Source organism: Trichosurus vulpecula, chromosome 6, assembly GCF_011100635.1.
Source record: "Trichosurus vulpecula isolate mTriVul1 chromosome 6, mTriVul1.pri, whole genome shotgun sequence".
NCBI classification, from domain to species: domain Eukaryota; kingdom Metazoa; phylum Chordata; class Mammalia; order Diprotodontia; family Phalangeridae; genus Trichosurus; species Trichosurus vulpecula.
Window position 1 is genome coordinate 216026466 of NC_050578.1, and position 11966 is coordinate 216038431.

At 43.1% G+C, this 11966-nt stretch overlaps 1 protein-coding gene across 6 annotated transcripts in view; it reads left to right on the top strand.

The window, feature by feature from the left end:
* The window catches only part of LOC118853824 (retinol dehydrogenase 13-like), a 35868-nt gene extending 25742 nt beyond the window's left edge, over positions 1–10126 (top strand). For 3 of the 6 annotated variants that reach the window (XM_036764043.1, XM_036764040.1, XM_036764042.1), the window contains 3 exons: positions 1775–1963; positions 8447–8553; positions 8997–10126. In XM_036764043.1, the coding sequence (XP_036619938.1) occupies positions 1775–1963; positions 8447–8553; positions 8997–9194 (494 nt within the window). In that variant the 3' untranslated portion in view covers positions 9195–10126. Of the gene's footprint in view, positions 1–1774; positions 1964–2827; positions 2869–3245; positions 3557–8446; positions 8554–8996 lie in introns of those variants that run through there. The other 3 variants (XM_036764046.1, XM_036764045.1, XM_036764044.1) reach the window with 3 other exon arrangements.
* Positions 10127–11966: the final 1840 nt, after the last annotated feature.

Sequence of the window (11966 nt, forward strand, 5' to 3'; positions counted from 1 at the left end):
GGAGCAGGGCAGGGCAAGACAGGGAAAAGGTCACTGAGGGTGTGGGTTCTAGGGGCTTGAGGGGAAGAAAGAGAGGTATCCCATAGCTTCCTGGTTTAACTATGCTTGCTAATTATGTGCTAAATTCATTTGTTTCTGTAAAAGCTGTTTAAATGATGTCAGACATCACCCCCCCCACCCCACCACCCAATGTTAGTGCTCTGGAGCAAAGCCTAAATTTCCCACCCCCAATTAGGGCTCTGATGTAGCCTGAATGCTTGTATGCAAGTTGAAAGTCATTTTCCATGACTCCCTGACATAGGCCAAATGCTCATGTTCTCAGAGCAGACCGAGGTGGGGGCAAAATAATCCCCAAAGAGAGATATTTAATGCAAAAATTGCATGCCAACTGTATAAACCAGGAGCTATGTATTGGGGCCCTCAGTTCCAACAACTTCATTTAAAGGTGGTGTAACCCCTGTCTCAAAGCCCACTGGTATGGGATTCTCTCCTTATTGGTGAAGCTGAAGGCTCTACCCTGCTCAAGAGTTAAGAGCTCCAATCCCCTTTGAGTCTTCTTTTGGGACTTGCCAAATGACAGTCTCCTTTGCGGACTCATCAGGCTTGGAGTCTTCTTCTTGCTTCTTTAAGCGTTGAGTCACTTCAAGTCCTTCTGGTTTTCAGCTTTAGGAGACAAGATGGAAGATACCAATCCCATTTCAGGTTGCTGAAGGAAACAGCTCTACAAAGAGGAGTAGGGAGTGTTCATCACATCCCTATATCTAGCATGCTACTCTAGCGATTTTAGGGAGTTTCCCCTTGGGTGAGATCCAAGACCTCTCTTGGTTGAGCTGAGTTATCTCACTCCCAATGGGAAAGCTCCTTTGCTCTGTATTGTCTGGTGTATGGCTTCCTATGTATACCTTCTCTGCTCTCTGTTTTGCTATTGATTTGGATAAAGGGGTTTCTTTGCTATTTGCCACATGTTCTTTATGAAACTGGTATTAGGTGGGAAATATCAAGCCTTGGATATAGAGCTCAGAGTTCCCTTCCCCCAAATGATAAAGCAATAACAAGTTAGATAGACCCCATCATATCCCCCAGACAAACAATATTTAAGGGAGCAAGGGAGTAGATAGATGTCATTCTAGCCCAGTATCCTCTCTCTCTCTCTCTCTCTCTCTCTCTCTCTCTCTCTCTCTCTCTGAGGATAGTAGAGTGGCCTCTGGCCCCAACCTCCTGCTTCCTTTCCTGGCAGGAATGAAACTCTCTCTTGGAGAAGGGGGAGGGGGAAAAGAGGCTAGAGATCTCTATTCTGACTCCCTTCAAGCCACACACAAGGGCAGTGTCCTTCCCAACAGGTGGAGCCCCTCTGCACAGCTGGGGCCCACCACTATTTACCCTCTTTTGTCCTTATAGTGGTAAACATCAGGCTTGGCCTTTAAACCTGGATCCTCTAAGTTTAGGTTCTGTGCTCTTTCCAGAGATCGTTCTCCAGTCTGTAGGAGACATAACCTCCATTCAAAGAACTGCTATTGTTACCCCTAGAGAGGATGGTGGATGGTGGGGTGGGGGGAGCCATTGAAGGTTTCCCTGGAAGAGGTTATCTCTCTGAGTGAAGAGGCAGTGTTAAAAAGTGGGAAGAGCACTGAATTTCAAAATCAGGAAATCTGGGTTCAAGTCTCAGCTGAAATACTTTAATTGACTTTGATCAACTTATTGACTGTGTAACCCTGAGCAAATCACTTTCTGCCTTCAGAGTGTTGGAGTAAGGAGAGTTCTTCTTTTATTTCAGAGGGCCTACTTGGGGCAGGTTCAGCCCGAGTGGTGAATGTGAGCTCTTTTCGACATAAGCATGGGTTTGTGGATGAACAGCACCTAGTAGGGGCTGGGTGCCCCCTTCTTTCAAACCAGCCATATGACTGTTCCAAACTGCTGTTAATTCTTTTCACCAGAGAGCTTGCCCAGAGACTTCAAAAGACAGGTAACCATGCTTCTACCCTTATACCACCTCTAGAGTTTTGTCTACCATCCACCTATTCATCCCATAGCCCTTCTACACCTACTCGACTATAGTCCCAACATCTCTCCTGGCTTCTCCCTCTTACATTACCCCTCCAATCCTGTCTACTTCACCTCTAAGTGGTCCTTTGATATCTCCTAAATCTTAGCTGCCACCATCTTTCCTGGCTGCCCTCCTGCACTGACCCACAATTCCCTCCATTTCCAATATTCTCCTCTCCTGCCACAGCCTTACACATCTGCCTGTGTTACTGTGTTGTCAACATGTCCCCTAGCTCTGTTCTCCAGAATGAACCCACATCATACATATGTGTAGTGCATAGTAAGGGAATACTGAAAGATAAAGAACCACTAGTACCTTTCTCTGCATTCCCCAAACTCCAGCACTCCCCCATAGCTATTCTATTCAATACAATTCAACTCAGCAAATATTTAAGTTCCTAGTGTGTACAGGCTTCTGTGCTAGGGGTTGAGTCACTATCCCTGTCCTCATGGAGTTTATAGTCTGGTGGAAGGAAGAGACACAAACACAATAGCAATACATAATCAATGCATTACAAGCATAAAAAGTGAGGTCCAAGAGGGGAATAGTCTCACATCCCAGAATACCTATTGTCAAGTCCAGAATGTTATTTGGTATCTAAGAAAGCCTAAAATGAGTCTGGGGCAAATAGACCAAAATGCACCCTCAAAACAACTTTGTAATTTACAATATAAAAATAATACAAGTAATTGAGACAAATGTACTTGCTGGAGAGGAAGAATTGTGGCTTTTAAGCTGCTGAAGGCATACATATCTCAAGTTTTTGTACTCTCTAAATTTCAGTGCCTAGAGGTGAAGCCCAAGTCTCCCTGCCTTAGTTACAGGTATAGTTATGCTTACTTCATAAATTTAACAAACACTTCTAGAAATACTTAAGTTTTCAATAATAATGTAAGATTTCTAAACTGCTTTGCATGATACCTGCTTTGATCCATGTGGAAGGGCCCTATACTGAATGAGGGAAAACAGAAATAAACACTAACACAGTCACTGTCAGGCTAACAACAGCAGCAGATGTTGGTAATGGGAGTTTCCTCACCCTCAGATTCCCTTTACTAATGAAATCACAAAAACCACTGTCCTTGTCTCTGTATTCGTGTTTGTTGTTGTTTGGTTGTTTCAGTTGTGTTCTACTATTCATAACACCATTTGGGATTTTCTTGGCAAAGATACTACAGTGATTTTCCATTTCCTTCTCTAGCTCATTTTACAGATGGGGAAGCCAAGGCACACGGTTAAATGTCCAGGGTCCCACAGCTACTAAAGTGTCTGAGGCCAGATTTCAACTTAAGATGGCAAGTCTTCTCAACCAGGCCTGCCACCCTATCCGCTGTGCCACCTAGTTGCCATATTCACATTAGTTACCTATATATCCTGGATATCAGAATCTTATCAGAGATATTTGGTATGAAGATTTTTCCCCCTATCAACCACTTCCATTCTTTATCCTAGTTAAATTAATTTTCATGCAAAAACTTCAATTTTACATACTAAATGATCTATTTTATCTTTTGTGATTGATCTTAGCTCTTATTTGTTAAAAATTCTTACCCTAGCTATATCCATAAAAAGGGTTTGATCTGGTTTTCTTACTTTTCTTTATGGACATGACCTTTATGACTCAGGTGCTGTGAGGGTACTCCATTCCAAGAAGGTCAAGAGATAGAGAGAGGGCAATCTCACTTCCCCTCTAAAACTACCTCCGTGGCCCATTCTTCCCACAACCCAACACTTCCTTATATATTCCTCCATTCAGCTGATTGTGATGATGTGGCCCTTCCCCTCATCAAAGTCACACCCTAGTAAGAGTTGTCTTAAGGAAGGGGGAGGGGTGGGGCCGAGCCAAGATGGCGGCTGGAAAGCAGAAACTTGCATGAGCTCCCCACCAGGTCCCTCCAAAAACCTACAAAAATGGCTCTGAACAAATTCTAGAACTGCAGAACCCACAAAATAGCAGAGGGAAGCAGGGATCCAGCCCAGGACAGCCTGGATGGTCACTGGGTGAGGTCTATCGCGCATGGAGCTAGGAGCAGAGGGGAGCAGAGCCCAGCATGGGTGGCAGCAGGGCCAACCAGACCAGGAGCCAGGTGGAACAGGCCCTAACGCCCTGAATTAGTGAGCTGTGGCAGTTACCAGACTTCCCAACCCACAAACACCAAAGACAGCAGAGAAGTTTAGTGGGAAAAGCTGTGGGGGACAGAGTGAAAAGAGTTGACAGTTTGGCCACCACCCTGGGGGCAGTGGAGGTGGTGCAGCTACAGAACTACAGCTGCAGTTGCTTCTGGCCCCAGGCCCACCTGGTGGGAGGAATTAAGTGGCAGATCAGAGCAGGAGTGCAGAGCCTGCTTAAGATCTCAGTCAGGTCCAGGCTGGTGGTTCTTGGGGAAGGAGGAGTGCTGGTGTGGCAAAGCTGACTGTATAGAAATAGCTCTGAAAACAACAGCGCATCCCCTCAAGCTTGGAACAAAGTACTCTGTACTCTACAAGCAGTCATACCCTGCTGAAAACCTCAAGGGTCAAGTAAGTTGGCTGGAAACATGGCCAGGCAGTGAAAAGAGACTCAGATTCAGTCTCAGACTTTGGAATTTTTCTTTGGTGACAAAGAAGACCAAAACATACAGCCTGAAGTAGTCAACAAAGTCAAAGAGCCTACAACAAAAACCTCCAAGAAAAACATGAACTGGTCTCAGGCCATGGCAGAGCTCAAAAAGGAGTTGGAAAAGCAAGTTAGAGAAGTAGAAGAAAAATTGGGAAGAGAAATGAGAATGATGAGAGAAAACCATGAAAAACAAGTCAACAACTTGCTAAAGGAGACCCAAAAAAATACCAAAAAAAAATATTGAAGAAAACAACACCTTAAAAAATAGACTAACTCAAATGGCAGAAGAGCTCCAAAAAGCCAATGAGGAGAAGAATGCCTTGAAAGGCAGAATTAGCCAAATGGAAAAGGAGGTCCAAAAGACCACTGAAGAAAATAGTAGCTTGAAAATTAGATTGGAGCAAGTGGAAGCTAGTGACTTTATGAGAAACCAAGATATTATAAAACAGAACCAAAGGAATGAAAAAGTGGAAGACAATGTGAAATATCTCAGTGGAAAAACCACTGACCTGAAAAATAGATCCTGGAGAGATAATTTAAAAATTATTCGACTACCTGAAAGTCATGATCAAAAAAAGAGCCTAGATATCATCTTTCAAGAAATTATCAAGGAGAACTGCCCTGATATTCTGGAGCCACAGGACAAAATAGAAATTGAAAGAATACATTGATCACCTCCTCAAAAAGATCCCAAAAAGAAAACTCCTAGAAATAGTGTTGCCAAATTCCAGAGCTCTCAGACTGGGGAGAAAATATTGCAAGCAGCCAGAAAGAAACAATTTGAGTATTGTGGAAACACAATCAGCATAATACAGGATCTAGCAGCTTCCACATTAAGGGATCGAAGGGCTTGGAATACAATATTCCGGAGGTCAACAGAGCTAGGATTAAAACCAAGAATCACCTACCCAGCAAAACTGAGTATCATCCTCCAAGGCAAAATATGAATTTTCAATAAAATAGAGGACTTTCAAGCTTTCTCAGTGAAAAGACCAGAGCTGAATAGAAAATGTGACTTTCAAACACAAGAATCAAGAGAAGCATGAAAAGGTAAACAAGAAAGAGAAATCATAAGGGACTTACTAAAGTTCAACTGTTTTGTTCACATTCCTACATGGAAAGATGATGTGTATGATTCATGAGACCTCAGTATCAGAATAGCTGAAAGGAATACGCATATATATGTGTATGTGTGTATATATATATATATATGTGTATATATATACACATATGTGTGTATGTACATATATATGTAGGTATATATACATATATATACACATACATATACATATGTACACACACACACACACACACACACACATATATATATATATATATAGAGAGAGAGAGAGAGAGAGAGACAGAGGGCACAGGGTGAGTGAATATGAAGGGATGATATCTAAAAAAATAAAATCAAATTAAGGGATAAGAGAGGAATATAGTGAGAGAGGAGAAAGGGAGAGACAGAATGGGGTAAATTATCTCGCATAAATGTGGCAAGAAAAAGCAGTTCTGTAGGAAGGGAAGAGGAGGCAGGTGAGGGGGAATGAGTCAGTCTTGCTCTCATCAGATTTGACCTGAGGAAGGAATACCATACACACTCAGTTGGGTATCTTACCCCATAGGAAAGAAGGAGAAAGAAGATAAAAAAGGAGGGATGATAGAAGGGAGGGCAGACAGAGGGAGGAGGTAATCAAAAATAAACACTTTTGAAAAGGGACAGGGTCAAGGGAAAAAGTTCAATAAAAAGGGATGGGTTAGGAAGGAGCAAAACATAGTCTTTTACAACCCGAGTATTGTGGAAGGGTTTTACATAATGATACACATGTGGCCTATGGTGAATTGCTTGCCTTCTTAGGGAGGGTACGTGGGGAGGGAAGAGGGGAGAGAGTTTTAAAAACAGACATTCAAAAACACACAAAAAAAGTTTTTGCATGCAACTAGGAAATAAGATACACAGGCAATGGGGCGTAGAAATTTATCTTGCCCTACAAGAGAAGAAGAGGAAGGAGGATGGGAGGGGAGCGAGTTGACAGAAGGGAGGGCTGACTGGGGAACGGGGCAACCAGAATATATGCCATCTTGGAGTGGGCAGGAGGGTAGAAATGGGGAGAAAATTCATAATTCAAACTCTTGTGAAAACCAATGCTGAAAACTAAATATATTAAATAGAATTGAAAAAAAAGAAAGAGAGAGGAGACCTGTTCTTAGGTGTAGAGGTCAGAACTAGGACCAGCGGGTAGAAGTTTCTGAGAAGCATATTTGGTCTCAACGTAAAGAAAACTTCCTAATGATCAGAGCAGCTTAAAAGTGGGATGAGCTGCCTCTGAGGTTGTGAGCTCTCTATCAACGAGGGTCTTTATGCAAAGACTGGATGACCACCTGGTGATATTGTAGTGGGGATTCTTAGACATGGACTAGAGTGCACAAATGACCTGACAGGTCCCGGCTCCCTCTGTTGTGGTTTCATGGTGTGTTGTGGGGTTGTCTCAAAAAATTCAATCAGACCACCTCTAATCCAAGTATAGGCATTTATTGAGGATTGACATCCCTCAGAAGTGGGCTAGGATCCAAGAGGAACCAGCTTCTTACTAAGACAACAAAGGCAAATTGAGGGTGCAATGATGCTGATTACACAACAGAAATTATGAATATTGAAAAGGTAGGAGGGATTCCTTAAGGAATTAGGTAATGGGGAGGGGTCCCTTCTGTGGTTTGGTGGTCAAACATCCTGGTCATGTTGCTGATTGGCTAGCTCTTGTGGTCCTGTCTGGTCAAGATGGATAATTAGGTATTATGGTCCTGTCTTGGGCTAAATGGATGATGTGATTGTGGTTGAGTACAAGGGCACACCTGTTCAAATATGTGAAATGGATCTGGGGTCAGTGGGTATATTGAGTCTGGGGGCAACTTTATTAGGATTCCATCACCTTGTGCCATTGTACCTTTAATGCTCTGGATCTGCCTCTCTAGGGGCTGGATGTGGTATTTCCTCCTGGGCAAGGAGCTCTGCTGTTAGACCACAAGATCAGTGAGATGGGGAAAGGGGAAAGGGAGAAAAATTACTTCCTTATCTCCCTCCCCCAAAAGGTGAAGAGCTAGCTCCCTCCCTGAGTGGCTGGCTTACTTCAACTCACTTGAACTGCAGTCTGCAGGACTAAGATCAACAAAGGCATGACCAGTTTTCCTGCTTGTCCAATGGGATTTCTCCTCTCTGATTCATAGAAGCGTTCATTCTTCTTAATAGGTTAACAGGGTGTTAATGCCTTATTGATACATTAAAACCTGAACACCTGTGCTTACATCCTGTGACTGCATCAGATGGATGAGAGAGAGGAGTGCATAAATCTTTCCCTCTTCCCCTGAAATTCTCTGATTCTGTGAAAACACAGGCATAGAAAAGTCCCAGCAAAGTCCCAGCAAAGAAGTATGTAAGAGGAGGCCAGAGTGCTATGAGTTCAGGTTAAAGAAAGGTTCCTTTCAGCTGGAAGAGATTGAGAAAAGCTTCCCAGAGGAAAGTCACCCTTGAGGATGGTTGTTAGACTGCCCAAAGGTGTAGAGGAGAGGAAAGGAAATTCTGGGTCCAGGGAACACCATGAAAAAAGGTAGGGCAAGTTTTGGGCTGGAGAGAAAGTGAGATAAAGTTTGAAAAGCAGGTTTGAGCTAAATCGTGGAAGGTTCTGAATGCAAGGGAAAGAAGTTGGGGCTCTATTTGACAGGGAGCTCCCCACTTCCATTATTGTAACACCTTCTTATAGCCATCCCCTCTCACTTGGACCTATATTTCACTCAATATACTTCAGGTGTGACAGTGAATTCAGTGGATCCAGGGATTGTAAAGACGGAAATCATGAAAAATCATAACTGGTTGTACCGCAGTATCTTCTGGTTCCTGAGTGTCTTCTTAAAGGTGAGGAGATACTGGAAGGGGTGTTCTGTTTAATGTGTCCCATGTCCTCCTCAGGGGTCTAGAAAGTGGTGTTCTCTGTGCCTCTCCTAGCATTACCCCTGTTCCTTAGATCCCAGAGCCATGTGTAGCCTCTGTACTTGACTCCTAGAATCATAACTGATATTTAGATAATAATTTCCTCTTTTATAATACGTAAGCATCTCTCTTACAACAACACGTCGTGATAGATGTGTTATTATCTCTATTTATTTTATAGAAAGGAAAACTAAGATTCAGAGAAGGGGTAATGTAGTGTTAGAGCTGAGATTAATAGCCAGACCAGAGTGCTCTTTCTACTGTGGATTAGGAGGAATTATCTTCTGCCCCACTCCCATGTGTCCCTGGATCCCTTCAGCTGGGTGTGACTCTCATATCTGACCCTTTTCCCTTTGCTGTCACCCAAGAGCCCTGCACAGGGTGCCATTCCAGTCCTGTACCTGAGCTTAGCAGAAGAACTGGATGGCGTTTCAGGAAAGTATTTTACCTCCAAATGTAAGCTGACCTTGCCTGCTGAGCCTGCCCGGGACCCTGAAGTGGCCCACAGTCTCTGGAACACCTCAGCCAGACTGACCAACCTAGAGAAAGTATCCAAGAGAGAATGACTCATCAAAGTCCAGTGACCCCTGGCTCCCAGTATTCCCACTCTCACTGTAGTGACCTGATTTACCTTGTGGCTTATCACTAAACTGATCTGAAGACTCTTGAAGTTTTTCTGTATAATGTGATGGTGGTAGATACATTGTTCTCCTGGTTCTGCTCACTTTCCTCTGCATCGGTTCAAAAAGGTCTTTGCAGTTTCCACTGAAATTGTCCATTCCATCCCTTCTTATGGCTCAATGTTCCATCAGTTCATATACTAAATTTGTTTAGTGAGAAAACCAAATTGATTTTATCCTGTAATTGATTGATTTTATTTTGTAATTGATTTTATTCTGTAATAGGCAATGCTGCATTTTGTATAACTACCCAAATCACTTTCTTTGTCTTTAAGCTAATTTCATAAGTACATAAGTTCAGAAATTCAGTGTTTCCCTCTGAGTGAATTTAAAAGTTCAGCTTTCCTCTAAATCACTTTAATTAAGAGAAAACCTATTATCTTTTTTCTACCAGCTGCACTTGCAGGATATTGCCCTTCTTTGATATCTGGTGTGTTATCTGTATACCATCAGTTGTTCTTATAGAATGCAAGTAGTCTTCATCAATCCAAGTCAAAGGAGGAGTTGTTGCTGGACTTGCATTCCCAATTTCCAGTCAACAATATTGTCCCTGATGCCTGTATTGCTACAAACTCTGCAGCCCGTCACATCATTTTCCTCATCTAGGATGCTGCTTTCACTTTCTGGGATACTCTTCCTTTGGTCTATTGTTGACCTGAAAGTTTGGTTAAAGGAGACAAACAAGCTAGGTGATATGTAAATCCATATTGTTTATTCCCTTAAAGCTAGCGGATACATACATGTATGGGGCCAGATAAAATCCAACAGCCTGAGCAGAAGAACGAGAAGGTTTAAGTACATTTTTTGTCCCAACTCAACGTGTCTGTGTTACTTAATTTTATGATCTCCATGAATGTTTAACCATGATACAAGAAAAGGAATTTTCTCAATTGGGTAGGTTGTAAATACAATAAGTCAAGATAGTGCCTCTGGTTAAGGGTCTCATCCTTAATGGCCAGAGGAAAGAATGTTCTTATGTCAGCCCCATTTGGTCTTGTTGACATAGGAAGAGGTATTCTCTGAGTTTACTCAGAGAACAAAGAGGTTGTTAGGTTCAGACTCTTCTCCTGGTTAATCAGTCCAGGCTCTTCCTCTGCTTAATCAGTTCAGGCTCTTCCTCTGGTTAATCAATTCAGGCTCTGGCCCTTATTGAAGTTACTAAATTGATATTAAATGATTGTCACTATAAAAGAGGACTGTCCCCTTCATTTGGGGTCTTAGCTAGCTGAGGAGGCTGAGAACCTGTTTACTGGAAGATTCTCCCTTTGTCAATAAATCAATCCTGCTTGGAACTTTGTGCCTCAGTTTACCTTGATTTTGATCCTAACATTTTGGCAACCACAAAGGAACTGGGAGAGGGAGGCTGGTCCTCAGAGCACCCTCTTATGGGGGGCCTCCCCAGAATACTCAGGCAGAATTTTCACAGGGAGGGGTGGGCAGAGATTTCTCCACAGGGGATTGCACTGGAGACCTGACTCTCCCCTCAATCCCAAGGTGTGAGATGGACAGTGAGTGAAGTTTCCTCAGGGGTTAATAGCTGTCTGAACAGTTTTAAGCAGTTAGATTTAGGAGACCAGCACTAAGGTGGGGGTATGGTAGCATTGCTATATGACCTCCAGGCATGCCTGACCAGTTTGACCACAGATATCCTGTTTTTCAGAAGACCTTCGTCCTTTAAGGAGTTTACACGAACAGGTGTAAAAAGTTTTTTTTTTTTTCTGACCCTTTATCTCTAAGGTTTCCTGGACCTGCCAGATAAGGAGCCCCAGCCTCCCGGTTTCTAGGCAAAGTTTATCTGCCTTTAGATTGTGCACCCTAAATTCCAGCCAATGGGAGGAAGGGGGAGAAGTGGGGAGGGGTATTGCATTAGGACCATAAGTACAGGTTTTTTCCTTGGCTCAGTTGGTACACCCAAACCTCTGCTGCTTGGGTGATGCCCTTTCTCATGAGAAGAATAATAAATGCCTTTTCTGATTTTGGGCTCGGCCTCTGAACTCTTCATTGTGCACACAAACTCTTCTGAGCCAAAGTTAAGCCCTCACACTGCTGGGGAAGTTACTACTTTGTTTCCTTTGGTGTCCAATTTGTATTTAGTGTCTTCTTTGTGTTTAGTGTAACTAGGAGGCAGTAATTGGTAATAAAAACCCCGGGGAAACCCCCCACCTAAAGGATGAGCCATTGGAGGAATTTTTCTTTTTCTCTCCTTGGGGGAGACTCCTGGCTGAGGCCAATGAGCATGCCAGTGGTACCCCTCTAGTGAAGTAAATATGCCACAAATAACCATAGTTGGTGGATGGAGTGACTGGCAGATTGATACTGAGCAATACTTCCCAAGAAAAGAGTTGGGGAAGCCTTTTGCAAATGAGAATCCACTGTGATCTCCATTGGAGGGAATGAAAGGTGATCCCTCTCTCCTATATCAAGGCCACCCAAAATCGCCCAGGCTTGCTGGCAAGCATTACTCCAGAAATAGGAGTAAACAATCCAGAGAGATGAGGACAAACAGCTGCAGGTTACACACACATCTTTTATTAAAATCTCAATTAGTCAAAGTGTAGGTCTCACACTATGCATGCACAATGCATATTCCTTGTCTGAAGAGGTGCCTTTAGCCACAGGGAGCCCTCAGATGAGGGAAAAGAGAGCCCAACCCTCAGA